We start from the raw sequence: 27,025 nt of genomic DNA, 5'->3' as shown, positions 1-27,025 counted from the left end.
AAATCCCTAAACTTTAAATGTAAAAGTCACAAGACTTACTTATATAATAACTATTATATTATTACAATATTATATATTATTGAACTATTTGGCCTGAAAGCACCTCTTTTAAGCCTTTCATTCAGTTCTCCAAGGAGTTCAGTGGGGTGTGGGGCAGCTGATTGATGTTCTTCTTCATCAGTAATTTTGAAACTGAACCCCTGTGGATTTTGAAACTGCAAATAAATTTGTCCAAATGAAAGTGGCTGTTTTTTTCAACTCTTTAGCAATAAAATAGGTCTAAGTCTCTTTCCAAGCTTCATTGTTTCCCATCTTCAGTGTGTCCCATTTTCAAAGAAGGTTAGTTGATGTTCATTGAGCCAGTGTCAGTGGCCTGCCTGCTATGAGATATCACAGCACAAGCAAGCATAGGGCTAAATCTTTCTAGGTTTCCCAGGCTTAAAACCCCAAAGTATTATTGTTTGGGCCAGCCAGAATACTTTGCAGTTTCCTCTAGTAAGCGGAAAGGATTGTTAGTGTCTTTGTCATGAAAATGTGCAGTGTTGACTTGGCTGCTCTGTCCATTATACCTGCTCTGATTGTATCTCAAAGCTACCCCAGGGCATGTGGCAGCTGGCATTGTGAGGAAGGCACAAGGCACCCCTTCAATGAGCATTTGATGAGGAGATGATTAGGAGTGAAAAAATGCTGCAAAGATTATCTGAATAAATAACACTGCAGAAGACAGACATCCAGACATTTTTCTGTTTATAACTACCACTGTTTTTTCTTAGGGATTAAAGCAATAAAGATTGACAATCTGTCAGTTTAACCATTTTTATGGTGTACTTTTTCTGGGCAGGTTGTTCACATCAAACTCCTTTGATGTAATCAGTGATGATGCTTTTATTGGTCTTCCACATCTAGAGTATTTGTAAGTAAAAAAAAAACCCTTATTTGTTAACACAATGATTCAGGACAAGTGCTCTTAAGTTCCTACAACTGCCTGACAAAAAAATCTTATAACCTATTGCAGATTCATAGAAAACAACAACATCAAGTCCATTTCAAGACATACTTTCCGGGGACTCAAGTCATTAATTCATCTGTAAGTATGAATGTCTCTATTACGTTTTAAGCTCACTAATGGACAGTGCAGTTTGATCACCTGTGGTTACAGCACCCACTTTATGAGCGTTCATGAAAATTTAAGAAACCCACATGATTTCTCTCCGTGCACACTTACCATCTCTCCCTGTCATCTGTCAGCATGTGTTCAGGAAATTGATTACTATTAATATTTTTAGCCTAAACTAAACCATAATTAGAAAAGCAATCTAATGCTGGGAAACGGTGTGACTCAAATAACTTTATTATTATCTACCTCATTACTCACTTCGTGGGTAATTATGACTTGATATATTTTAATTTGATATTAGGTATTTTTTCTTTTTCTGTGTAAGTTCTGACTTTATATACATTTACACATAATATAGCCATAGGTAATGTCTACATAGTACCTGAACAACTTGTTTATACGTGAAATATTTAACTGTTCAATGGGTGATTAGAGCTATGTTCTTAATGGGAGAGGGGGAGAAATTCTGCCTCCCAGGGAACATTTGGAGATATCTAGAGGCACGTTTGGTTGTCACAATAGGGGGCAATGTATCTGGCATCTAGTGGGTAAAGATGGGGGGAATGTATCTGGAATCTAGTGGGTAGAGATGGGGGGAATGTATCTGGAATCTAGTGGGTAGAGGGCAGGGATGTTCCCAAACGTCCTGCAATGCACAGGACAAGCACCTCACAGCAAAGAATTAGCCAGCCCCAAATGGCATAGTGGGGGGTATGAGAAACCTCAAACATCATGAACCAACTTGCTTCTTCTAGCTTCCCCCACCCCCTACAGACACATTCTCACACACACACACACACACACACACACACACACACACACACACACACACACAGATGTATTTTTAATGAAACTAGAAGAGGATGGGAAGAAAAGGCACTAATATTTATTAAGTGCCAGTATGCACTTATCCCAGTATGCCTACTGGGATAAAAATTCCTGAGTTCTATGTGTCATAGTCATTCTGTTACCTTTAACCTGTTCCCTTGCAATCCCTCATTGCCAGCTCTGTTCTAGGGCTGGGATGCAGCCTGGAGCAAAGCAGACAAAAATGCCTGCCCTCGGAGCCCGCTTTCTAGTGTGTCCCTGGGGTCTTTATGCTACCTCCCCAGGCCCCTGTCTCTCCTGCTGTTTGGTTTGCAGGAAGGGGAGGCTGATGGCCAGATTTATTTTATAAAAATCATACCTTTCAATGCTTGTGCATATAGTCGTTATAATAAAAACAGTTTTTGTAATGCTACTCCTCATGCCAGTGACAGAATACGACATAAACATGGCGGTGTACAGAATGTTATGCAATTTTAACAGAGAGCCCAACACAATAAAAGAAACAAGTATACATAAGGAGAAATGGAAGTTCGTGACCTCAACTTGAGACCCACTAGATTCACATTAATTCCATTCAACACTCCCTCTGTCCAATGCTCAGCATCACGAAAGCTGTAGGACCCAGGTGTCCTCTCCAGGAGCCTGAGAAATAAGCTTCTCCATGCCCAGTTCCCTCAGGTGTGTCTACTCACCAGCCTAAAGACTGGGGTTCACTCAGAATCCCTGCATAGAACAGGAGAAAATGTCTCCATTTCTCACCTGGATGGAAGGAAGGAAGGAAGGAAGGAAGGAAGGAAGGAAGGAAGGAAGGAAGGAAGAAAGGATGGACAAATGGAAGGAAGGAGAGGGAAAAGGAGGAAAGGTAAAGGAGAAAGGAGGGAAGGGAAGAAAAGGGAGGGAAGCAGAAGAGGAAAAGAGGAAAGAAAAAAATTTGTACACAACACTCTAGTGGAGAACACCTATTTTTGTTTGACTAGAGCCTATTATGTCCATCAAATGAAATGGGAATTTAAATTTGGGTCATAATAAGGCCCTTTCTTTAGCAGTCTGGAGACTGTCAGAAACGGAGACTGGTACAGCATGTGCTGAATATCTAGAGATTTTCAGGCTCAAGGGAACACAAGGGCAGCCTTCAAAGGGAGAGGTGTTAATCCTACAGACAGTGAAAGGGAAGTCCCACCTTTCTGAGCCAGTGCTGGGGGTGGGAAGGAGGTGTGATGAGGGAACAGAAGGTTAAGGTTGACTGAATGAATATGACCCTTAGGTCTCCTGCATCTAACACTTAATAGGTTGACTCATATGGCAGTGCCAATATTAGACTGTTTTTGATCTACCAAAATGGCAATGCCATATGGTTCGTCCTAAATTGTTTCTAGGATGTGACACATACTTTCCAAGGAGCAGGGCCCACAAAGATGAATAAGATCTAGCCCCACCTTAGAGGAGCTCAGTCTAGCAAGAGAAATTGGACAGACAAATATATTCTCTCTGAGTGCCTTCCTCCCCAGGTTATGTTCTCCTTTCTAATTATGCTGTTCTTCAAGGTATAATTCCTTCCTTCCTTCCTTCTGTTTCTTCTTCCTTCCTTCCTTCCTTTGTTCCTTTCATGGAGAGATGGAGTAAGAGATGTTCCTCTGCCTGCTCCGTAGGTCAAGTTCATTTTCCATTATTTACGGCTTATAAATAAATCTGGCATTCGTTCAAACCATTAGTTTCCTTTTTAAGAATTTAGGTTTCAAAGTGCACTTTTCTTTACCTCAGTCCAGTTCTTCCCAATTAAAGGCGAACGTTTAAGCAGTGAGAAATTACCACCTCGCGCTCTAAACTGCATGTGCTGCAGGAAGAGCTTGCAAAGCTTTTTCACATTCTTAACCTCACTGCAGCCTCCTGATGACCTTATGAAAACAGGGCGGTAGCACTACTTCACTCACGGATTGGAACATGGAGGTGCACCCTGAGCTTAAGCTGCTCCCCGGTTAGTACACGGCAAAGCCAGAAGTTTCCCAAGGTCTTTGATAAGACATCTAGCGCAGTTTCCACCATGTCAGAGCAGGACCAGAAAGCATTTATTGAGCTGGCTGGATCCTTCCCTGATACATGATTGAAGAGTAAATATGATCAGAGAAGAAAGTGTAGATCCTGAAGAGAGGTTCCCTACCCTTACTCTTAGTCTCAAAACACAGAGCATTGGGATCAGACATATACTCTAGATGCAACTGGGTCCCACTCTGGCCTAACATTAAAGCTGCTCCAAGGGGCCCAGCTGAGCATTTAATAAATTCAGATCATTCCTAAAGACACAATGAACTTGCACCATCTTCTAATACATGTATTTCAGTACATTTCTCTTCCAAAGAGATGTTTTCAGACAACTTAAAATTTATTATATATACCTATGTATCAGGCAAGATCCCCCTCCCCTAAAAATTCACCCTTAGAGAAGGAGAGAGAGCTCCTTAGAGTTAAGTCCTTACAAATCCTGTCAAATCCTAGAATCCTGTCTCAATTACTTCATTTTGAATCACTGCACTAATGTTACATATGTTTAACTTTAATGTTTGAATAGTTTGTGTATTTCAGCAGGGTTTAAATTTTTCTGATAAGCATGTATAATTTTCGTCATCAGGAAAATGAAGACTAAAAAATTAGTTTATGGCCAATGATAACAAAATCTCCAAACATTATATATTGACATCTAGTAATACCCATGAACTTTTAAGTAATGATTCCCTTGGGTGCCATGTAAGGGGAGCCAGAATTGTTTGTATGCATGTATAAAAATATTTGGGGGAAATTGGCATCGACCTATACATGTTATAGACTATCTACTGGTTGCTCAGCCCTGTGGGGGTACAAGGACTATGTCACAGTCCCCAAACTCAGGATGCCTCTATGCCCCCAGTCAGGCAGGGTGTCTTTGTTTTAGCCTTCGCATTGACATCTATGTTAAGAGGTAGTGCAATGTAGCGGCTGAGAGGGTGATCTCTGCCACCACACTGCCTGAGTTCAAAGCCTGGTTTTGCCCCTTAACAGCTGTGGGACCTTGGGCAGGTCATTTAGCTTCGCTATGCCTTAGCTTGCTCATGTATAATATGGGGGCTACAATAGTAACCTCTTAAAATGGGGGTAGAGGGTAACAAGGTATTTAAGATTATCCAGTACCTAAGGTTGTTTTGAGATTCAATGAGTTAATGTATGCAAAGTGCTTAGAACAGAGCGTGATGTGCGGTTAGGAATACATTAAACTCACTGCCTCACCTCTGTGAGCCCCGAGTCAGGACTGCAAACGCTGCAGTGCATATCCTCTTTAAACATTTCCTATGAAATTAAAATAACTGCACTTGTAGCACCGCAGGTTCAGTGAGACACAAACCCAAGCTGAGAATCTGCGTTGCAGGGGGGCTGGGAGCACCCCAGATGGCTGTGGGCGATGCTTTCCTAGCAGCAGAGCCCTGTGGCACTGAAACAAACGTGCTGTTTGAGCCAGTCTGGTCTGCCTTAGAGAGAAGACTTTCCAGTGGGTTCTGCAGTCATAATCAGGCTTTCTCAGGTAAACCATGAGAACACCCAAGTTGAGAAGGAAGGGCATCTGCCTTTGAGAATGCTTGCCCCTACTGAGCTAGTTTCAAGGCAACTAGAGTCCAGCTGGGCAGTATCTTGGGTGTTTTAAAGAACATTTCGTAGGCAGACTCTGAACCAGGACCTAGAGAGTGGTGCTTAGTTGAAGGCACACTTTAAGGAGGCTCCCCCTACTTGGGGATTTTTACGGCGGCGGTGAGGCTGAGGGGAGGGAGGGTACTTTGTGAGAGCAAAGTACAGTGGCGTCATCATAGCTCACTGCAACCTCAAACTCCTGAACTTAAGTGAGCCTTCTGTCTCAGCTTCCAAAGTAGTTGGGACTACAGGAGCATGCCACCATGCCCAGCTAATTTTTCTTACGTTTTGTAGAGACAGGATCTCGCTATGTTGCTCAGGCTGGTCTTGAACTCCTCGGCTTAAGTGATCCTCCCACCTTGGCCTCCAAAAGTGCCAGGATTATAGGCGTGAGACACCACACCCTGCCAGTTTTATGGTCTTGACACACATAAGGCTTAAAAATTCACCTGTAGATACAGAGTTTTTCCTAGAATCCATTGCAAAGGAGTGTGTATAAAAATATTAGTGGCTACATGTGTTAATTCTCACAATAAATGAAATCCATATTCTTTCCTCAGTTTTGCAAATGTCAAAACAGAAACTTAGAAAGGTTAAATTAAATTGGCTAAGGGCACACTTCTGAGAGTGACAAAGTTCACATTTAATCCCCGGCCTACTTGAGATGAAATTGGCACCTAAACCACTACCATTTTTACAAAAGATACAGCACATATTTCAACCAGAGCTTCTATCGAGGAAAAAGGAATAGTAATATTAAGTCACACTACCATGTGAAGCTGGGAATGGAGTGGAGGGAAGGAGGAAACTGAGAAAATTTAATCCAAATATTTTGCTTTCTGGTGGCAAAACTCAATGCATAGGTAGAATCTGAAGAATCAGATAATCCTGACATCAACCCTAAAATAACCTAACCAAACCTTAACCCATAAAGTGCTTTCTCAATATCTTTAGCTGTTTAAACACCCCAATAGGCACCAAATCTCATTCTAGTCACCCCTTTTGTATAATGACCAAATGCTCAGCAGGTTTCAGGGAGCATCACGGGACTTGTCCCTTTTTCTTCCTGGTGACCTTGGCCCCAGTGCCCTCAACAGCTCTCCCCTGCCGACAATCCCCTTAAGCCCTTGTATGCCCATAATGATTTTTAGAGGCTCCGGGCCCTCCTCACAGCTGGCTTCCCGCTGGTGCCAAGAACCCACAGCAATGGCTCCAAACCTGGGCTGACCATAGTCCCCAACCTTCCTAGGGGGTGAGGGCCTGAAACCGTGTGGGAATTTTGTAGGAAACAAGGCAGCTCCATCCCACAGGAGGTCTCATGAAAGACACTGCATGATCTGACCACTCAGGCACCCAAGGGCCACTTATTCCTGCTCTCGCCCTGTAGCTTTGATTTAGAATGACTGAATCTCACCGGACAGAACTAGAGATATACATAAATACTAAGCAATAGGATCCTTTTAAAAAGTCAGCTTCATTCTTTGTTTCTCCTGGTCATAAAATAATAATACATGTATAATGATAAAAGCTCTCACAATCCAGATATTTATACAGCAAAAGCGGTTACATATAACCTCAAGCAACAGTTTTTATATCTCTTTATAGAGCTTTTTTATGCATCTACAGAGTTCTATGCTCCTTCTTCTAGCAGGATTACTCTCTACACTTAGACATCATGTTAAATCATAGAGACCTCATTTTAAAAATCTCTTATGAAATATTCCATGTTAAATGTGAACCATTATTTATTTACACAATCCCTTCTCAATGGACATGCAGGTTGTTTCTAATTCTTTGTGCCTATAGACAATGCTAGATCAAATATATTTCTTCACTTGTGCACCGGGCTGCTAATATTTCCAATTTCTCTTCACTTGGGAACTGGTAAACACTCCTAAGTGGCCTCAGCTAAGACATGATTCCTTCCGTGCAGGGCCATTTCATATTTCTCGTTTTACCTTTGCAGGGTCTGCTGATCCCCTTCCATGTATCTGACACATCCTTCACCCTGTACCAGTCAGCCCGCACTCGAAGGTTGCTTTATATGTCAGGGCCCTGTTATATTTTTTGCAGAATAACTCCCAGGCTCTGTCAGCACTGCTTTGCTAAATCCTTCTCTGCCCAAGGCCGTGTACCTGCTTTCTTTTTATCCAAATGTACCCCGATGCCACTGGGGCCTCCCAGAAATGTAGGGAAGCTGTCTAAACTCTAGCTCCTGGGCCTTGGGCATCTGGAACCCTCGCTCTCATTTCTGAGTCTTACTTCTTTTTGATTCTGCTTATCTTACGAGTCCAGGAAGCCTTCTCATGCCTCCCACCCCCAAACCTAGGCGTGAAGCGCCATCCTTTCTCCTTTAGAAGCAGTGCATTGCGAGGCAGTACTGAGGTTTTGGTAGTGGAGCAGCAAAGGGGTGACACTGGGCGCAGTAAACCCATCTGCCATTTCCCCTCAGCTCCTATCATGCTGCTCTGACTCCCGCACCCCCTGGTTCCCACAGCGAGAGCCTCCCTGTCACACGAAGTCCTCAGGAGGCCAAATGCCTCATTCCACAGCCCATCAGGCTGACCTGCCTCTCTCAGCCCCATCCCCCAATTCTGGCGAATTAAAAGTCCTCCATCTCATCATGCAAAAACACCACCCGCTATTCCAGAAGCCCCGCAGCTCCGAGTCTCTGTCTCTGACTCTTTTGCCATCTGCTTCTGCAGTTGGCCTGCACCCTGGGTACATGAGGCTCTACTCCCGTGGGCAGGAAGTGGAACTTCCCGATTTGCCCATTGTTTAAAAGAATCCCCACTGGACAGTAACACAAGCATGTTGCCTCTTCCTGTATAACCCTATTGGCAGCAGTGATTCAGGATTTGACTGTTTAATCATTTCATGGCCACTGTGTCCCAGCCTCCTCCAGATCTGTGCCCTACAGCCAGGGCAGTTTGTGCCAGTTTCTGAGAGAGGGACATCCACTTAGGTAACATTAAGGTGAGACCTTTAAGACATGTTGTGCCAGCAAATAAATTGAGACACACAACTTGGGGGTGACTCTGGACTGGTTCAAGCTCTTCTTTCAACCCAGTTAGTAAGATGTGGAGACATTCTCTTGAATAGTCCTCTTTAGCGGCATTTTAGTGATGCTACAGGTGTGAACAGCCATAGCCGTTCATTCGTATGGTCAGTTTTCCAAATGTTATTTCTTGGACAATGTACACACACAGAAACCCTTCTCCTTCCTCCCAGCCCCTCCCCAGCTACTCTTCTGAGAGTGGTCCCGATGCCAGGCACTATCCTGGTTTTCTCATTTTCCTTTTCCAATAATCCTGGGAGATAAGGTATTATTAGCTCCACTTAAAAATGAAATAAGTGAGTTTTGGAAAAGATCCATAACCAAAGTCTTACAGCCAGTAAATGCTGGAGTCAGGATTCAAACCTAGCTCAGAATGACGCCAAAGCCATGCCCTTCATCACAAAATGGACTGTCATCGAGAATGGACCTTTCTGATTCAGTTCCCATTCTTACGTTCCAAGGGTTCTGAGGTTCGTTGCAAACAGTTTTTCAATTTAGTAGTAATTTCTAAAACTCAGAAAAACAACATAACTAACTTAAAAATAGATTCTAACAGTCTTAAATGTTTGCACTTGAGAAATCTCATATTTAATTAGTGGAGGTAGAAGACATAGAAGACTCGTGGGTGTGTTTTAAAAGGAAGTTGAGACAATTTTCGAGGGCTTTGGAGGCCAACAATATGGGCTCTTTTGTTTTAGTTTTTGTTTTCTATTTTTATTGTGAAAACAATAACACCCCTAAGAAAAGTATATAACATATATATGTACGGTGCTGGTTAAATATGGAAAATTACAGTACGTGGTGCCCTTCCCTGATCGTAGAACATCAGCTCTTACCATGTCTGCACTTCTGTAATGTGCACACATTTCCCTTTTCTTGACACTGTCGGGACTACTTCCTACTCATCAAGCTTGATTAGAGTCATTCTAAGTGATTTGTGGAAGAACAAATAGAAAGGGAAAGAGAAGATAAATCCTGTGATAACAGGGCGAGAACTGGAAGAGGGGAGAAGAGGGAAATGATGAAAGAGGATAAGCTTTGTGAGAAAGCTTTTTCCTGTGGTGGAATGAATGAAGCTAAAAGGGAAAACATAGGGAAAGGGGGGTGTGGGCTTTGGAAAGAAGAAAGGATGTGCTGGCGAAGGGGTAGGGCCATTGGTACTGTGAGTTGGAGGTTTAGCTGCCCTGGAGCAAGTGAGGAGAAGGAGCCTTATCAGGTTCCTTGCTCACTGCTCAAGAGGAATACACTGAGACAGCAGGGGTCACAGTGGAGAAAGAGTTCAATATTGCAGACATCATGTGAGGAGACCAGAAGTAGTTCTCAAATCTGTCTCCCCGAGAATTTGGGAGAAAGGGTTTTTAAAGATAGTTTGGTGGGCAAAGGGCGAGGCAATTGGGTCTGCTAATTGGTTGGGTTCGGGGCAGAACCATAGTGGCGTAGAAATTGTCTTCTTTGCTAAGTCAGTTCTTGGGCAGAGGTCATAAGACCAGTTGAGTCAGTTCCTTGGTATAGGCCACTGGTCTGAGTGGGTCAGCCTTTTCTCCAGAATGCAGGAACTAGAAGATGTCTCAAAAACTAGCCTTAGGTTTCACAAGGGTGATGTTGTCTACGGGAGCAATGCAGAAAGCTAAGAATCTTCATGACCATCAGCTACACGACCCCTGAGTAGTGAGCAATTACAGGCAAGCAAGCTAGGGAACAGTGGCTGGTTATATATATATTTCCCCTATCACAGCTCCCACCTTGTGGCACTCTATTAATTTTATAAAAGGCAGTTTCAGAAGGGAGAAAGAGCAAGAGAGGAGGGGATACCATCACCAGGTTAGCCACCATGCGGGAGACATCCCCAGACAGAATGTCTGAGAGTGTGAATCTCACTTTCTGTTCTAAATAGAAAGATCAATGCTCAGGCATCATTTTGTTGCTAGTTTTTTTTTTTTGTTGTTATTGTTGTTTTTTAACCAACATAAAGTGTTACACAAATACTGAGTGAGTGCTGAAGCAAGCAGATCAGGAACTGAAAATACAACAGCAGGAATCTGAGGAGTGTCTCAGAAGAAAAAAAGAAAGCACAGCAAATAATTTAGTAGACTGGAAATGACAAGAGGGACACATGACCAGCTTTATCATTAAGTGCATTGATTTAATTTGTCACTACAGTTGGTATTACTTTTTTTTTTTCCAGGAGCCTCGCAAACAACAATCTCCAGACACTCCCAAAAGATATTTTCAAAGGCCTGGATTCTTTAACAAATGTGTAAGAGGACCTAAGAAATCACTGAACAATTAATTAATTTGCAGTCATTAACAAGGAAGCCTGGTATTGATGAGTAGAATTTTTAATTGGCTTTTAAATTAAATTAGCATTTTTAAATTTTAATTTTAAATTGGCCTAAAGTTTAAATTTACATGGACTAACGTTTGAATCTTTTATGGTCTTTGCCACTGGAAATTCTGAATCTATAGTACCCAGGCATTCCTTTGACAAAAATGTGTGTCTATATGGCAGGGAGTGATGATAAGGGACTTTGAGGGGGTGGGAAAAGGAGACCCAAATAGAAATTTCAAGATCCCCTTTTTCTCATGAGGTCCAGGAAGTAGGGCTACAAAGGAATAACATAAAGGAGTCTGGGAAACTGACAGAGAAAAGATGAAAGGTTACACCCTTGGGTTGGTCAGTCAACAGAGAAATGGAGCAGGAAGTGGGGGAAGGGGGAAAGTTTGCCTTCTCTCTCATTAAACTGAACAACAACTCTAGGCTTAATCCCTAGGAATTTGGCTTAAGCCCTAGGAAGGGAATGAACTTAATTATTTTTGACCCTTTTTCAAACAAAAGAGCTTTCAAACTTTGACTTTTAAGCCTCAGAATGAAAGATCTTTGTAAGGAATTTGTATATTTTGCTGTAAGCAAAGCAAGTAATATATGCCTAACCCTTTCAAAAGCAATTTAGCTTCATTAAGTGCCTTCCAGAACATTAGAAAGGTATTTAAAGGTCATAAGATAGAATACAGGAACAAATGAAAGGATATATGAAAACAAAAGTTTTTTATTATTATTATTATTCAGGTATTTTGCTATAGGATATATATTCAAAACTTTTCTCCAATAACAAAAAATCTGAGTCAAGTATTTTCCCCTAAGCCCAGTATTTAACTTCAAATCAGTAAGCTAATGAAAAACTTTCTTTGTTCCTGGCAGTATTCCCCCAGCCCCTCCTCCATGCCTATTACTCCAATTCCTGAATGGTGGTTTATTTCCAAGACAGTGCCCAAACTGGGACACTTTCAAGACAGTCCTGGATGGACCACAGTTATCTGCTCTGGTTTACAGTAGCCCAAAAAATTGCCACTCATCATTCTGGGTCAGAGTCTCTTGGGAGATGAGGTCAGTTCTGGGAATGTCTGGGAAATTAGATGATGCTCCATGGCATCTTGAGATGCAGCTTACTGGGGGCACTTTACCCTGCTCTTGTGTCATTCTGTACCCTACGCTAGTAAACAAAACCCCAAAATTGGCCCAGTCTCTCTAGGGAATCCCATGATGTGTTTGGCCTTTTGGGCCTGCTCTGATGTGCCCAAATCAAGAATTATCTTAGAAGTACACAGATTCATGCCAACTTGCCTTTTAGTGGATTTCTTGGCTTTCTTGAAAGTAACTCCTAAAAAACATTTTTAAATGTTTGGGCATTTAAAAGTTATTTATGTGCTATGTGAAGAGAAGGCAGCACCTATCTTAGGAATTCTGTGTGACCAGGAAAGGAGATGGAATTCCTGAACAGAAGCAATGCAAATAAACAGAGAACTTGGTGAGTTGGGGTCATATGTGGGAATTTAAACTATCTACGCTGTATAATTTATTACAGGCATGAGCTATCGGATGTCTGTGTTAACTCTGCTGTGTCAAAGTCATTTTCCTTTAAAACCAAATTTGTAGACCATGGAAGAGGATCAGGATTAATTATGTTGTGAGGAAGAAGAAAGGCAAATAGCTCACTCAATTTAATTAAATGTTACAACAATCACTATCTTCTATCCTTTAAATCTGTGCTGTCCAATATGGTAGCCACCAGACACCCGGGGTCACTGAGCACTGGAAATGTGGTCCTAGTGCCACAGAGAAACTGAATTTTAAATTTTACTTAATTTTTTAAAAATTAAATTTAAATTTAAAAGTTGATTCTTAGTTCAATTATTAGAAAACTTTTAAGTATGTTTGGAACAACTTGGGTGTATGAATCTATTTTTTTCAACTCTAAATTTTATGAAATCTAAATTCAGGTCCCATATTTCTGATAAAAATTTCACATCCAAATTGAGATATATGGTAAGTATAAAATACACACTGGATTTCAAAGACTTGGTTTAAAAAAGAATGTGAAATATCTCAATAACATTTATGTTGATGACAGGTCAAAATGATAATATTTTGTAGGTATTGGGTTGAATGAAATATATTGTTAAAATTAATTACACCTGTTTATTTTTACTTTTTAAGATGTGGCTATAGAAAATTTTAAATTACATACGTGGCTCACATACTATTTCTATTGACAGCACAGCTTTAGACTGAGCCACCCTGGAATCTGAGAGGGAGTGTTATAAGGTTCCATTGACTGGGGTGGTCTTCAAGGGTGCACTTTAGTAATTCCCTGAGCCCAAAATGAATGGTCTGTCAGGTTCAAGGCAGATTATGGGATACAATGTAAAGCCAGGTAAGGTCATGCTGCACACGTTAATTGCTGATGTAGAAGTCATGCCTGCGTACATAGGGCTCTTGTACAGCAAAAGCAGCTGAAGTTTGTCTTTCAGGGACCTGAGGGGGAATTCATTTAATTGTGACTGTAAACTAAAATGGCTGGTGGAATGGCTCAGCCACACCAATGCAACTGTGGAAGACATCTACTGCGAAGGGCCCCCAGAATACAAGAAGCGCAAAATCAATAGTCTCTCTTCTAAGGACTTTGATTGTATCATTACAGGTAATATATTCAAAATCATTCCACCCCACAAAATTAAAGGCTACATTTGTGTGTGTGTGTGTGTGTGTGGGAATGGACTTTTTTATATCTTAAAAACCAGCTGTGCAATTTAATTTTTTAAAAATTATGAACCATTAAAACTTCATGTGTTTAAAAGAAATAATAAAATGGCAATTTTACTATTTCTGTAAAACAAATGTATTTCTTATGGGTATTTGAGAGCTAGCCAAGGAAAGACATATTAGCTCACAGTTACTTATCATCATTTTCTATTTTTGCAGAATTTGCAAAGTCTCAAGACCTGCCTTATCAATCTCTGTCCATAGACACTTTCTCTTATCTGAACGATGAGTATGTAGTCATCGCTCAGCCTTTTACTGGAAAATGCATTTTCCTTGAATGGGACCACGTAGAAAAGACTTTCCGGAATTATGACAACATTACAGGTATGAAAAGCCTGATAGTATTTTGAGTGGGAAGTTAAACTGCTTCAGCCAAGGCAACAGGGAAAAATGAGTGGTATGAGGGAATGCATTGAGCAGGCTTGTAGTCATTTGAATTCCAACTCTAGCATTTACTAAGTGAGCTGGGATTGTTCTCTAAGCCTTAATTTTCTCACTTGTAAAATGGGAATAATATCTAATTCACAGGATTATCAGTAAGATACTGTGATCATGTATTCAAGAAACTTAGCATAGGACCTAGAATAATAAATACATAATAAAAATTGGATTATTTTTCTTCAAAGAAAACATATTTGACTAGGAATCATGAGTTCTAATTCAGCTTCTGCTGCATGCTAGCTGGGCAACCCACTCACCCTCACTGGGCCCCCCCTTTCTATTAGCTATAAAGTAAGGAGATTATTTTAGATCAACAAGTTTCAAACTTTGTTACACAAACATTTCTTCTACAAAATGTTAATGTATGGCTTGTAACAAAAAGGATTTTGTGGCCCAATAAATCTGTGAACTATATCTCCCTCTTGGAGATTCAAAATATATATATTAGAGGCTCTGAGAGGTCCTGCAGCGAGTCAACTGTTTTGAGTATTTTTCACACTTAATGTGGCCATGGGATTCAACTCTTTCCATGAAAACTTATACTCAGGTGATCTCTTAAGTTTCTTTACCACATCAACAATTTTTAAAATAATGTCATAAATTGGGACATGGAGCTCCCTCTGAAATTTTTACATCAGCTTTAGCTTCTACACTTTAAATCTGCTCCTAAGAGCACTCAAACCTCCCCATAAGAGGTCACCCTTTAGACAAGGCTTGGATGGTCATAATTAGATTTTGCTGGTGTCCATCAGCCCCATTGCTCAAAGGCTCAAGACAGGTCTGGGGCTTGCTCGAGACTAAGGTTGCTTAGATGAAGGGGTTCCCCCCCGAACTGAGACCCTTTTAGAATCCTTCTTTCCTTTTCTCCCTAAGCCCCCCTAAGTTTTCCAGTGGACTGCAGCAGGGTTGGGTGCTGTCTAAGCCAGATTCTCCTTACCTGTGTGCAATCAATTTCTTTGAATGACTCTTTAGAGAGAACTTAAAAGAGAAATGAATCATACATTTGTAGACTTTTAAATAGCACCTTGGAGCTCATTTTGTCTAAGATGATGTCTTAGTCCCTTCCTGCTGCTATAACAAAAATACCTCAGACTGGGTAATTTACAAACAATAAAAATGTATTTCTCAGAGTTCTGGAGGCTGGGAAGTCCATGAACAAGAATCAGTCCACTTAGTATCTGGTGAGAGCTTACTCTCTGCTTCAAAGATGGTGCCTTTTCTGTGTCCTCACATGGCAGAAGGGCAAAAAAGAGCCAAACAGACTCCCTCAAGTCCTTTTGTAAGGGCATTAATCTCTTTCATGAGTGTGGAGTCCTCATGGCCTAATCACCTCCTAAAGGCCCCACCTCTTAATATTATTGCATTGGGGATTAAGTTTCAACATGAATTTTAAAGGGATACAAACATTCAAACCATAGCAGATGACAAAGATAAGTCACATATGCACTATCCCTTCCCTCATCCTAGACAGACACCACTAATCTATCATGGCAGTCTTTCTTGCAGAGTGCAGACATGGCCACAGACTCCTTCTCAACACAGTTCTCCAGGTAGCCACAATTAATCAGTCAATCAACATTGGTGCATATAGTGAAATCTAGGGGCCATCCTTGATCTAGTAGAAATCCTCATTGTACAGAAGAGAAAACTGAACCCCAGAGAAGTTAAGTAATTTTTTCCAAGGTCACACAATCAGTTTAGTCCCAAAAAGAGTCCCAAATAAAAAAATTTTATCTATGGATGGAACCAGTTAGCAGAAAGAGTTAGTGTGGAATTTTCTGCCTCACAGCCCCTAGAGCTGCAGTTAGAAGAGGTCTGGGTCCTGAATTTGCCTGTCCTGTCCTTGGATTTCCCAGAGCCAAGGAACCTCTAGGAGATCAGAATCTATTGATAAATGTCAAACTCTTACCAAAAGGTTACCAAGCTAGGCAACTGACAGATCCTGTATCATTTTCTGAGAGCATCACCCACGGCTGTACCACTCTTTCAGTTTTCTCCAGGATTCCTCTTCCTTCTTTTCTGTCCTTTCACCAGTGACCTAAAGCTCCAGAAGAGTGACAGGTGGTTCTCCTTCCTTCATCAGGGGACAATCAGGTTATTCTAGAGGAAAAAGCAGTTCACAGTTAGAGCAAAACAATTACAGGTAGAGTGGTGGGCTGCCCAGATCACAGCTCTGGACTTCATTGGATGGTTCTAGAATGTTGTAGGAAGTTGGAAGCCCTGGAACAGCTAATCTCTCCCCAGCTCGGGTTTAAAACCTAGAGATGCTGGTAAGCCTGGGTTTGAATCCCAACTCTGCCTTCTGCTAGCAGAACTTGGCCTCTCTAAGCTTTGGTTTATTTATCGGGACAAGGGAGAATAATGATATCTCTCTCTTAAGATAATGGGAAAATTTAATGGGGTGGTTTGACAAAGCACAGAGTAGGTGCTCAATAAATGATATTTTTTGTTAGAACTACTATGACTAACTCATGATGTTAGGGCAAGCAATGCTTTCTTTCTGCAAGAAGTGAGAGGAGAAAACTCAGCCATGTAGCCTGAACATCTGGATGTGACATGATGACTCAATTGTTGGTAACAAGGCTCCAACATGTACAAAGACAGAATTTCAGGACACTCCTGCCATTGGGCCTTGGAGATCGGCCTTGCCTAATCAGCCAAGGAAATCTCTTGTTTCAAGCTGACTTGTGTGGAAGTGGTATGGACCCTGCCTGCATGTTTACATGTTCCGAAAGAGGATGGCCACACAACTAATCTCTCATTTGTCTCTTCCCAGGCACATCCACAGTAGTGTGCAAGCCTATAGTCATTGAAACTCAGCTCTACGTTATTGTGGCCCAGCTGTTTGGTGGCTCTCACATCTATAAGCGGGACAGTTTTGCAAACAAATTCATAAAAATCCAGGATATTGAAATTCTCAAAATCCGAAAACCCAATGACATTGAAACATTCAAGATCGAAAACAACTGGTACTTTGTCGTTGCTGACAGTTCAAAAGCCGGGTTCACCACCATTTACAAATGGAACGGAAATGGATTCTACTCCCATCAATCCTTACATGCGTGGTACAGAGACACCGATGTGGAATATCTAGAAATCGTCAGAACACCGCAGACACTCAGAACGCCTCATTTAATCCTGTCCAGTAGTTCCCAGCGTCCTGTAATTTACCAGTGGAACAAAGCGACACAATTATTCACTAACCAAACTGACATTCCTAACATGGAGGATGTGTATGCCGTAAAGCACTTCTCAGTGAAAGGTGATGTGTACATTTGCTTGACAAGGTTCATTGGTGATTCCAAGGTCATGAAATGGGGAGGATCCTCGTTCCAGGATATTCAGAGGATGCCATCCCGAGGATCCATGGTGTTCCAGCCTCTTCAGATAAATAGTTACCAATATGCAATTCTTGGGAGTGATTACTCCTTTACGCAAGTGTATAACTGGGATGCAGAGAAAGCCAAATTTGTGAAATTTCAGGAATTAAACGTTCAGGCACCAAGATCATTCACGCATGTGTCCATTAATAAGCGTAATTTCCTTTTTGCTTCCAGTTTTAAGGGAAATACACAGATTTACAAACATGTCATAGTTGACTTAAGCGCATGAGACACCAAATTCTGTGGCTGCCATCAGAAACTTTCTACAGTCCATGACCCGGATGAACTCAATGCATGATGACTCTTCTTATCACACTTGCAAATGAATGCCTTTCAAACATTGAGACTGCTAGAACCAAGCACTACCAGTATCTCATCCTTAACTGTCCAGTCCAGTGGTGTGGGAAGTGACCTTTTATAAGACAAAATTCAATTGTGTAACTGTTCTTTGCAGTGAAGATGTGTAAATAAGCGTTTAATGGTATCTGTTACTCCAAAAAGAAATATTAATATGTACTTTTCCATTTATTTATTCATGTGTTCAGAAACAACTGCCAAATAAAATGTTTACATTTTCTTTCATATCCCAAAGGTAATTATTTACAGGAGGTGTTTTATTCTTGATGGCATATAGAGGAAATAGTTTTATACAATAGGGTTATATGTGGGTCAAGTATTTATGGTATGAATCACGAGAGAAGCTAAAACACTGATATTGATTACCCATAATTTATGAACAGTGTGGTTGTGTCAGCTGATTTTGAACATTCAAAGGTGTTTCCAGAGGTCATGGCTTTTAGGGATATTTTTAGGTGAAATGGTGACAAATTAAAAGACGAGTAGAGAAATTTGTCTATTACAAGAAAACTAATTTGAAAAAAAGGACAGTAAGACTCATTCTTTCCTGTCTGATAGCCTCCACTAAAACCATTACTCAGATAACCTATAGGAGAAACTAAAATCAAGATTTAGGATTTTAAAAATCCTATTCAGGGACTTTCTAAATATCTGACTCTAGACTCATGTGACAGCTGATAGAGATTGTAACCTTATAGCACTTGCCCCAGATGGGCCTGTTATGAAGGCCTCTTAACAAGGACCAAGGATGCTTCGCTTCTGAATACCAATTGTGATGTTATTTACCTGCTGCAGAGTGTCCAAAAGGCTTACGTTTGATTTTCTAAATCCTTGCTCCTGGATCACATGGGTTGTCAGCACCCAGCACAATGCCTGTGATATAGTAGGCTCTCAAAAAATGCTTTTGAAGAAGCACATATCCTCCTGTCATAATATAATAATAAACTTTCTGAGGCCTTTTGACCCAATCAGTCAGTATTTATTGACTACCTACTAAGAATGGTGTATTGTTGCGGGGGGAGTGGGGGCGGAGAGTGGGAGATTTGAAGAAGAGTAGCATGGTCTTTGCCCTCCCCTCCAGGACCCCAGAAGACCAACTGTGGGTTTAGAACACAAAAACCTACAGAGCAAGCCGTGAGTGCCAAGTACCATCTAAACAGTCCAGATGGTAAGTATCATGGGAGTATCAAAGATGACTTCCTGAATGATGTGGTCCTTATTTGAAGTTAAAGGGAAGAGGCTACTTTAAAAGAGGATCATGGCAGAGAAAATATTTCTGGCACAAACAGGTTCTGTGTGCTGCCTTCACAGAAAGGATCAGAGCTTGCTCCTGCTGATGGCTCCCCACACTCTTTCGCCATACGACTGGGCTGGGGGCGGGCAGACAGCAGCCCCTCTGCCCAGGGCCTTCCTGGCAGACTTGAGGCATCAAAGGTACATGCAATACTTACATAGTCTCTGGGAAGCAACACTCTGGGGAGTTATGCACAAAAACCAGATTCCTTTACCCAGACAGCAAAGATTAACTCTGACATCAAAGACAGGGGAGAAAACAATTCTTACCTACTCCCAATCCTGCACATAGGAAGAACTGGCCTTGGGATGTCTTTTACTTTTTTCAGTTCCCTTTTCCTATAAGTGGCATCATGGGCTGTTGAGGAACACCTGCTTTGTACAGACTAGGTTTAAGTCCAGCTCTGCTACGTACTTGCTGGCTTTGTCCAGGGGCAAATTACTTAACCCCTCCGAGCCTCAGTTACTGCATCTGTAAAGAGGGATAATAATACCGACCTCCAAGAATAATGGAAGGATTAAATGAGATAGTGCCTGATTGTATTTTCCAAATATGGCCACAACACCGTCTCCCATCCCTCCTGTTCTGTAAGAACCTCGCCCCCACCCTAGCAAGAGGTGGAGCCTAATTCATCTATTCTTAGATATGGATGGGTTTGTGACTTGCTTGTAATAGAATGTGGTAGAAATAATACAGTTGACTTCTCAGGCTAGATCATAAACACGATGAAACTTCTCTTCTGCCTTATAAATGTGGGTACTTGCTTTTGGAGCGATGAGCAGCTACATAGAAAGTCCTGTCAGCTTGGGGCCATCATTCTGTGATGAAGCCTGAGTCCCACGGAGAAACTATTTGTAGGTGCTTTGGTAACAGCCCCAGCTGAGGTCCCTGCCAACAGCCATCCTTAACCACTGGTCTGTGAGTGAAGATGCTCCAGGTGACTCCAGCCCCGGCTGCCAAGTGACTACCAAACATTAGGTCCTCCCAACTGAGGCCCCAGACATTGTGGAACAGAAAAAAGCCAGCTCCGTGGGGTCCTGTCCAAATTCCTGACATAGATAATATAAGCATAATAAAATTGCTTAAATTATTTTAAATGGCTAAGTTTGGGGGTGATTTGTTACACAACACCAGTGAAGTCCTTAACACAGGACTGGTGCAAATGAGCACTCACCAAAGTGATAGCTGTCACCAACAGGCCCCACGCTCAGAATATTACACCCTTTGGGGTCATGCTATACCTTATATTCTTAATGTAATTCACTGTCATTTCAGTTTTAGAGAATAGTTCCTTTTTAAAAAAAAAAAAAATACTTTATGAGTGTTCTTACTCTGTGCCAGGCATCGTGCTGAGCTCAGGAGAGCAGAGATTAAAGACCTGGATTCCACCCTGTTTGTTTTCAGAGAAGCATCGACTATCGAAGTTAGCAAACCGACTCTGTAATTTACCTTAGAGCCTGAGACCCAGAGCGGTGAAGTGAGCGGTGGAGTCAGGACCACCTTCCAGGCTTCCTGATGCTCGACCCAGTCCTCTCTCCATCACACAGTGCCACTCTCAAAAACTCACCCTCCAATTTGAACCTGGGCTGTTGATGGGGAGAGAGGTGAGGAATGAGGAGGCAGAGTGAGAAAATAAATTCAAGAAAGACTGAGGAGGAGGACATGTGGCAGGGCCCACTTTGCAGGAATTGACGAGCCTTTTCTGAGAGTTGCCCCCTCTCCCTATTCCCCTCTTCTACTCTAAACTGTTGAACTCTGTCCCCTGTCCAGCCACAGGTTACACCTGGATCGAATTCCCACTGCTCACCTGGAATAAAGTCCAGGAATTCATCCCAGAATTGGGGCTGGGTTCCGCCTGAGCCAAGGCGGTCCTCCCTCCTGGATATTTGGAATTAGGACAGCAGAGGCTGGGCCAACTAGCCACAGGCACCGTGATCTTAAATAATGTCCCCTGGAAGCAGAGGGCTTTATTGAGGGAGAGAAACACCTGCAAGGGAGTGAGAAAGACTGTGTAGGGCAGGGGAAGATGCTACACAAAAATGGGAAAAGTCTAGCCTGATCCTGATCCCATGGGGGAACTCTAGAGTGTGACTTGTACCACAGAGGATGTCCCACCTTGAGGCAAGGTGGGTGGACTTTTGTGTCCCCTCATCTTACAATCATTGGCCAAAGAGTGCGGGGCATAACCTGTCAGGCATCTCCAGGAGAGAAGGTTCCAGTTGGCTAAGGACAGTCCTCCAGAGACAGGTACTCATGGAAGCTGTTATTAACTGACACCCACAGCAGCCGCAAGACGAGGGCACCAGACTAGTAAAGGTGTCTGGATGGGATACCAATGGCATACGGCACAGTGATGGCAGAGGAGCTGAGGACACCATTTTGGGGCAGCCACGATGGCCCATGTGCCACAAGATCAGAGGAAACTGGTTAGAAAAGTGAGAAGAGAGAGACAAACATGCTCAGAAAGAAGTCAGAAACTGTATAGTCTGAGGGAGAAAGGAAGGGAGAGAACAGGGAGAGAAGAAAGGAGAGAAAGTGGGGAGGAAGAAAGGGAAGAGGGAGAGCAAAGATGAAGGAGAGGAGGGAGGGAGGGGGAGGAAGAGGTGGGTGGGGAGGGGTGATGGTCCAGGTCAGGCTACCTGGGAACCGGATTCTGAGAAGTTAATGCACAAACATTTACTAAGGAGCACTCTTGAGGTCAACCCCTGGGCAGAGGGAGAAGACAGTTATGTTGAAATTCTAATCAAAGCCTCAGGTAACCCTGCAGGGAGCTCAGAGGCAGGTGGTCCCCTCTCAGCTGTCCCAAGTTGGAGCAAGGGGACCAGGTCTTTATTGGGTGCAGCTCCCTGCCCTTGAATCCCTTGATGTACTTCTATAAACCTCTAATAACAAACACGCACGCGTGCGCACGTACACACACGCACACACACACACACACACACACACACACACACACTTTGTTTTGTTTTAGGTAAGGTTGGATAGATTTCCGTGCTTGCCACAAAATTATCTAACAATTAACTCAATGTCTAGGCACAATTTACTATAATGTAGATATGATGGGAAATACTAGATATTTCAATCTTTTTTTCTCTCTGCAGTTCAGACTTATAATTTCTATTGATCTATCTTCAAGTTCACTGACTCTTTCCTCTGTCATCTCCAATCTCAAATTTCTTCAAAAAGTAACATCTCAACCAGACCAGTGCTTCTCAACTTAAAAAAAAAAATTCCAATGTACTAAAATTGTTTGGACCATGGAAATTTTTAAAAATCTCCAATGTATTTTTGGGCCAAAGTATTTCCAATTGTGTTGTGAACCAATATTTTAGAAATTAAAATAAAAAGAAATTACTAGAAAAATGATCATATGCTTGGTTGTCATGGCAACGTCTCAAGGTCTGTACTTATCTCACCCCAAACCGTTCCTGCACTGGCTTTGGTCCTAAGACCATATCTCGAGGTACACGGAACAAATTACAGCTCAGCTCAACTCAGCTCTTATACGTCAATCACAATGTGGAGTGTACAGGCATTTTAACATAATTCCTACCAAGGATGTCAGGGCCTCCAGGGACGCCACATTTTAGGAAGTCCTAAATTGGCCCTGGAAAGTCCTGAAGGTGGAGTTTAAGATCGGGCCCACCTTCTCCCCCCACTGCAGCATCTCCCCTTTGCCCACGCTCCAGTGACCCCCACAATTGGCCAATCCCTATATATCTAAGCACTTACATGCTTCTGTGCCCGGGCTGCACTGACCACCTACAACGCCTTTTCCCCACTTTTCTACCTTTTGAAATCTTCGCCTCTCTCCTCCAACCAGTTAGATGTGATTTCTCCTTTCTCTGGCTTTCTCAGCCCATTGCTTTTCCCATGAGAGAGGCTCATAATTCATTCTGCCTTGCGTTATGGTTAGTTGTTGATATATCCATCTCTCCCACTGGATTACACAACCTTGAGGGTCAGGACTGTGTCTTAGGCACATGTGATTCTTCCATCCACCCCACCCTTAAGCTCCTAGAATAGTCCTCCTTTGTAGGGGGTTCAGAAAATTGGTGGAAGTCAAATAGCTTAGGCCCAGCAGCTTTAGTGGTCCTGTCTGCATAGCTTTCAGGGAGTTCCCAGCCCCACAAAGAATCCTGGCCAGCCAGGGATTACCCCAAAAGAATAGGCTTGCACCAGCTCCTGGCTCCCCAGGGGCAACCCCAGGTGAGCTGGAAGGTGAGAAAGACACACTTTATTTCCTGAGTAAATCTTTATTAAAACACACACACTGCAGCTCTACCTAAAACCTGGCCCACAAAACTAAAGGATGAGAACTGATTTAATTAATCCAAGGAGAGCAAAAAGGGTAGGAAGCTGGATGCTAACACTTTTATGAAGTCTACACCCTTTGAAGTTTTTATCCCCAGAGAGGGAACCACATGGTTCGTACCACTCAGAGATGTCCCAGAGGGAGCATCCTCCCTAGCTAAAGCTTTTAGCAATAATCCCCAGCAAAAGCGATGTTCCAGAAATCAGTCCTCTTAATAGTGCCAGATCCCAGGACAACTGTCATTTGTCCTTCATTCCCTTGGCCCTGTCTACCCATACACGTTTAACAAGTCTAAATAAAATATCTTTAATACAGAAACCTGAAGTGTCCCTGGTAGTGTAGGGCTTTGGTAGGGCTAAGGACACAACAAGCCCAATTTTATCAAAGGTGCTTAATGAATGTGCAAAGCAGTATGGTAAATGATAGCAGGAAAACAAAAATGAACAAAAAGTTGTCCTTACCCTTAAATGATTTACAAAATGGTGGAGCTTATTCCTAAAAGCTAGCATACAAAAAATTGACTTAAAAGAGATAAAAGTAAGTTCTATAGAGGTCTAAAGGAGAAGTGAATCATGACCCATGTTTTCTGGGATTTTTGCCTGTTGGTCAGTCCTGGGGCTGTATAGTGGGTTCTGTCTCTGGGGCAGTATAGTGGCATAGTGGTAACAGCACGTGCTTAAGAGTTAGGCAGACCTGGGTTTGCATCTCGGTGTGGCCTCTTCGAGCTCTATGCCCTTGGGCAAGGTAATCAATCTCATCTGTAAAATGTAAATAACGAAAGTAATAGAACAGGTTTGTAGGTTAAATACTGTATAAGCCTCAAATGTATCCCAGGAGGTGGTTACTCTTAAAACCTCCGTTGTACTGATGAGGTTAGTAACTTGCCCGTGAACACACAGCTAGCAAGTCTGAGCGAGGAGCCTGCATCTGACCATTCCATTCTGCTAAGTTGGTACAAATTACAAAAGTGGTGCATCGTTGTATAGGAACTGTCATCGTCACTCGGGCTAGGCAGAAGCCTCTTATACATCATCACATCCTTTTCCGTGAGAGCTGAGGATGTCTGTGGACTCCTAGAAGAAGAGGTGGAACAAAAACCCAGGTGAGGCTGTGGAGCCCACCAAGAGAGGGACAGACAGACGGTCAGAGCCAGGTGAACAGACCACCCCAGCAGCACTCTCGTGCTCCAACATGGAAGATACCATTAGGTCTGTGATAAGCCCATGCATTTGCATTCTTATCGGGGAACATTGAGGGACTTTAACCTCCAGAAAATTACCTATGTTTTAATAAAACTTGCTTTTGTTGAAATGTGGTTGATATTTGTATCAGTGAAGGGAACATTATGTGAAAAATACGTCTTCAAATTTCTGTCTGGTTTTCGTGTCAATAAGAGTCAGATATCCTTGAATGATAAAATGAATCAATTCTACCACATTATCTCTGTCAGCAAAGTTATATTAAGAAGTGATGTGTGCCTTTGCTTTTGTTAAAGTATATTGCTTTTTTTTTTTTTTTTTTTTGCCTAAGACAGAACCAAGCTCAGAAGAGGTTTGCTGTATTCTAGCCATGTGATCTTGGCTAAGCTTCCTCAACTAGCTTAAGTTATTCTCAGCCAGAAGGGCTCCAGTGAGAAAAAGCAGACTCTCATTTTCTGTTTCCAAACCCTTTCCATTCTCATTGGGTGTATTAGAATTATCAGGATTTTTCCAAACACATGACCATTTCTTCATCCCAGACTCTGATCCCTGAGAAGTCACGGTGGTCAGGATTCTTTTGGTTGAAAGTTCCCAAAACCTAACTAAACTAGTTGAAACATAAAAGTACATCTAGCTTCAGAAATACCTGGACCAGATGCTCAGATGATATTTTCATAAATCTGTCATTCTCTGACTCTTGACTCTATTTTTCTCTGTGTTGACTTTTCCCTAGGTCAGTCTCTCCTTTCTCAGGAAAGCTATTATACCAGCAGTTCCACGATTAGTCCTGCTGGGTTAGCCATGCCCAGCAGGAAGACTGGGAATGACTCTTTCCCAGCAGTTGTTGCGAAAGTTCAGGACTGATGCTCATTGGCCCAGTGCCCATCCTGTTGCAACTGTTATGGCTGAGGATAGAATTCTTATTGGCCAAGTTCGAGTCATGTGCCCACCTCTGGAACCCATGGGTGAGAACTACATGGACTGAGAGTGAGATAAGAGGGATTCCCCGAACTAAAACTGGAGTACTATTAAAAAGAAGGAAAGGATGCCAGACAGACAAAACAACAAACACTATCAGTAGGAGTTATGGCCTTTACAGAGAACCTCTACTTAGAAAGCCAGAGTTGCTAAGGGAGGGCCACACCCTCAGATGTGTCTACAATCCCTTCACTAAAAGGTTTCAAAGATCCCTTCCGGCTCTTATTTGTAAACTTGACAAAATGTATCTCGTATCTTTTGTCTATTATTCATGATGGTTCACTGTTAGATTTTCTATATGCCGTTTTAGATTGTGTTCCCTCAAATATTCTGTTTTAAAATATTTAAACTGATATCCTTTATTTCAAAATGATGTTTTCCCAAGAGTAGTCAAGCTGCCAATTCTGATTTAGTGGCCACCCATCTCTGGGAGGAGAGAGACCAAATGTTTCTAGATCACTTTCCATTCTGTACTTGGAAGTGCTTCCATTTCAAATCAATCTCTACCTGGCAAGGACAGCTAATGCTGCCCTCTCTCCATACTTTAATCACCTTGAGGTTGGCTTTACAGATTAAAATCTAGAGCATCCTTAGTGGCCCAGGACTTTTCCTGACTTAGCTTTCCTCTGGGTATCTAGTTAGTAGCTAAAATTACCATAGGCAATTTCAGTAGAAAAGAATAGAACATAAAACACTGACTTCTGTTAATAATGGTTCCCAATCTGGGTGCCCCCCAGAATCATCTAGAAAGTTAACTAAATATACAAATTTCTGAGGTCCCACCTCAAACCCACTACACCTGAATTTTTAAAGAATGAGATCCAGGGATTTTTATTTTGAAACCTCCCTTGGGTGATTCTGATGTTGATAGCCCACCACCGGCCCACTAAGTGGGACTTGGGAGCCTCTGGTATAAATAGTCACATTGGACGGACCAGTGACATGTCAAAAACACCAAGCCTTTGGTTAGAAAAAGTTATCCAAAAGCTCTAGAACATAGAAGTTTTAAGTATTATCCTACATTTAAGTTTCTTTGGGACTCAATTTTCTATAAGATCTTGGAACTAAACCAAGTCATCTGAAAATTCTATAACTCTCTGTCCATTCTATAATGGTGGGGGCGGGGGTGAGAGACCAGCATGAAAGTGTGGAGATCTTAACCCAATATCACCTTCTTTATAGTAGACATGTTCTTTACTTTCATAATTCTAGGACAGCTCTAAGATAACAATTAAGATTCAGACATTTCTTCAGAATAATCTGTTGAGATGTGCAGAGTGAACAAGCTGAGGAAGATCAC

The 27,025-nt window shown here is 42.0% G+C and overlaps 1 protein-coding gene and 2 long non-coding RNA genes across 5 annotated transcripts in view; 1 reads left to right on the top strand and 2 right to left on the bottom strand.

The window, feature by feature from the left end:
- LGI1 (leucine rich glioma inactivated 1) overlaps positions 1-18,166 on the top strand; it is a 36,557-nt gene extending 18,391 nt beyond the window's left edge. The window contains exons 3-8 of the mRNA XM_045567783.1: positions 842-913; positions 1,016-1,087; positions 10,843-10,914; positions 13,467-13,636; positions 13,918-14,082; positions 16,976-18,166. Coding sequence (XP_045423739.1) covers positions 842-913; positions 1,016-1,087; positions 10,843-10,914; positions 13,467-13,636; positions 13,918-14,082; positions 16,976-17,811 — 1,387 coding nt within the window. The 3' untranslated portion in view covers positions 17,812-18,166. The remainder of the gene's footprint in view (positions 1-841; positions 914-1,015; positions 1,088-10,842; positions 10,915-13,466; positions 13,637-13,917; positions 14,083-16,975) is intronic.
- Positions 1-19,143, bottom strand: part of LOC123649632 — a 42,030-nt gene extending 22,887 nt beyond the window's left edge. For all 3 annotated transcript variants that reach the window (XR_006739091.1, XR_006739093.1, XR_006739092.1), the window contains exons 1-2: positions 18,726-19,143; positions 16,109-17,359 (exon numbers count right to left, since the gene is read on the bottom strand). This is a non-coding gene — a long non-coding RNA (uncharacterized LOC123649632). The remainder of the gene's footprint in view (positions 1-16,108; positions 17,360-18,725) is intronic.
- Positions 19,144-20,542: 1,399 nt separating this feature from the next.
- The window catches only part of LOC123649630, a 61,591-nt gene continuing 55,108 nt past the window's right edge, over positions 20,543-27,025 (bottom strand). Inside the window, exon 6 of the long non-coding RNA XR_006739090.1 lies at positions 20,543-20,819. This is a non-coding gene — a long non-coding RNA (uncharacterized LOC123649630). The remainder of the gene's footprint in view (positions 20,820-27,025) is intronic.

Source organism: Lemur catta, chromosome 14, assembly GCF_020740605.2.
Source record: "Lemur catta isolate mLemCat1 chromosome 14, mLemCat1.pri, whole genome shotgun sequence".
Lineage (NCBI taxonomy): Eukaryota > Metazoa > Chordata > Mammalia > Primates > Lemuridae > Lemur > Lemur catta.
This window is presented reverse-complemented; position numbering and strand designations above follow the sequence as displayed.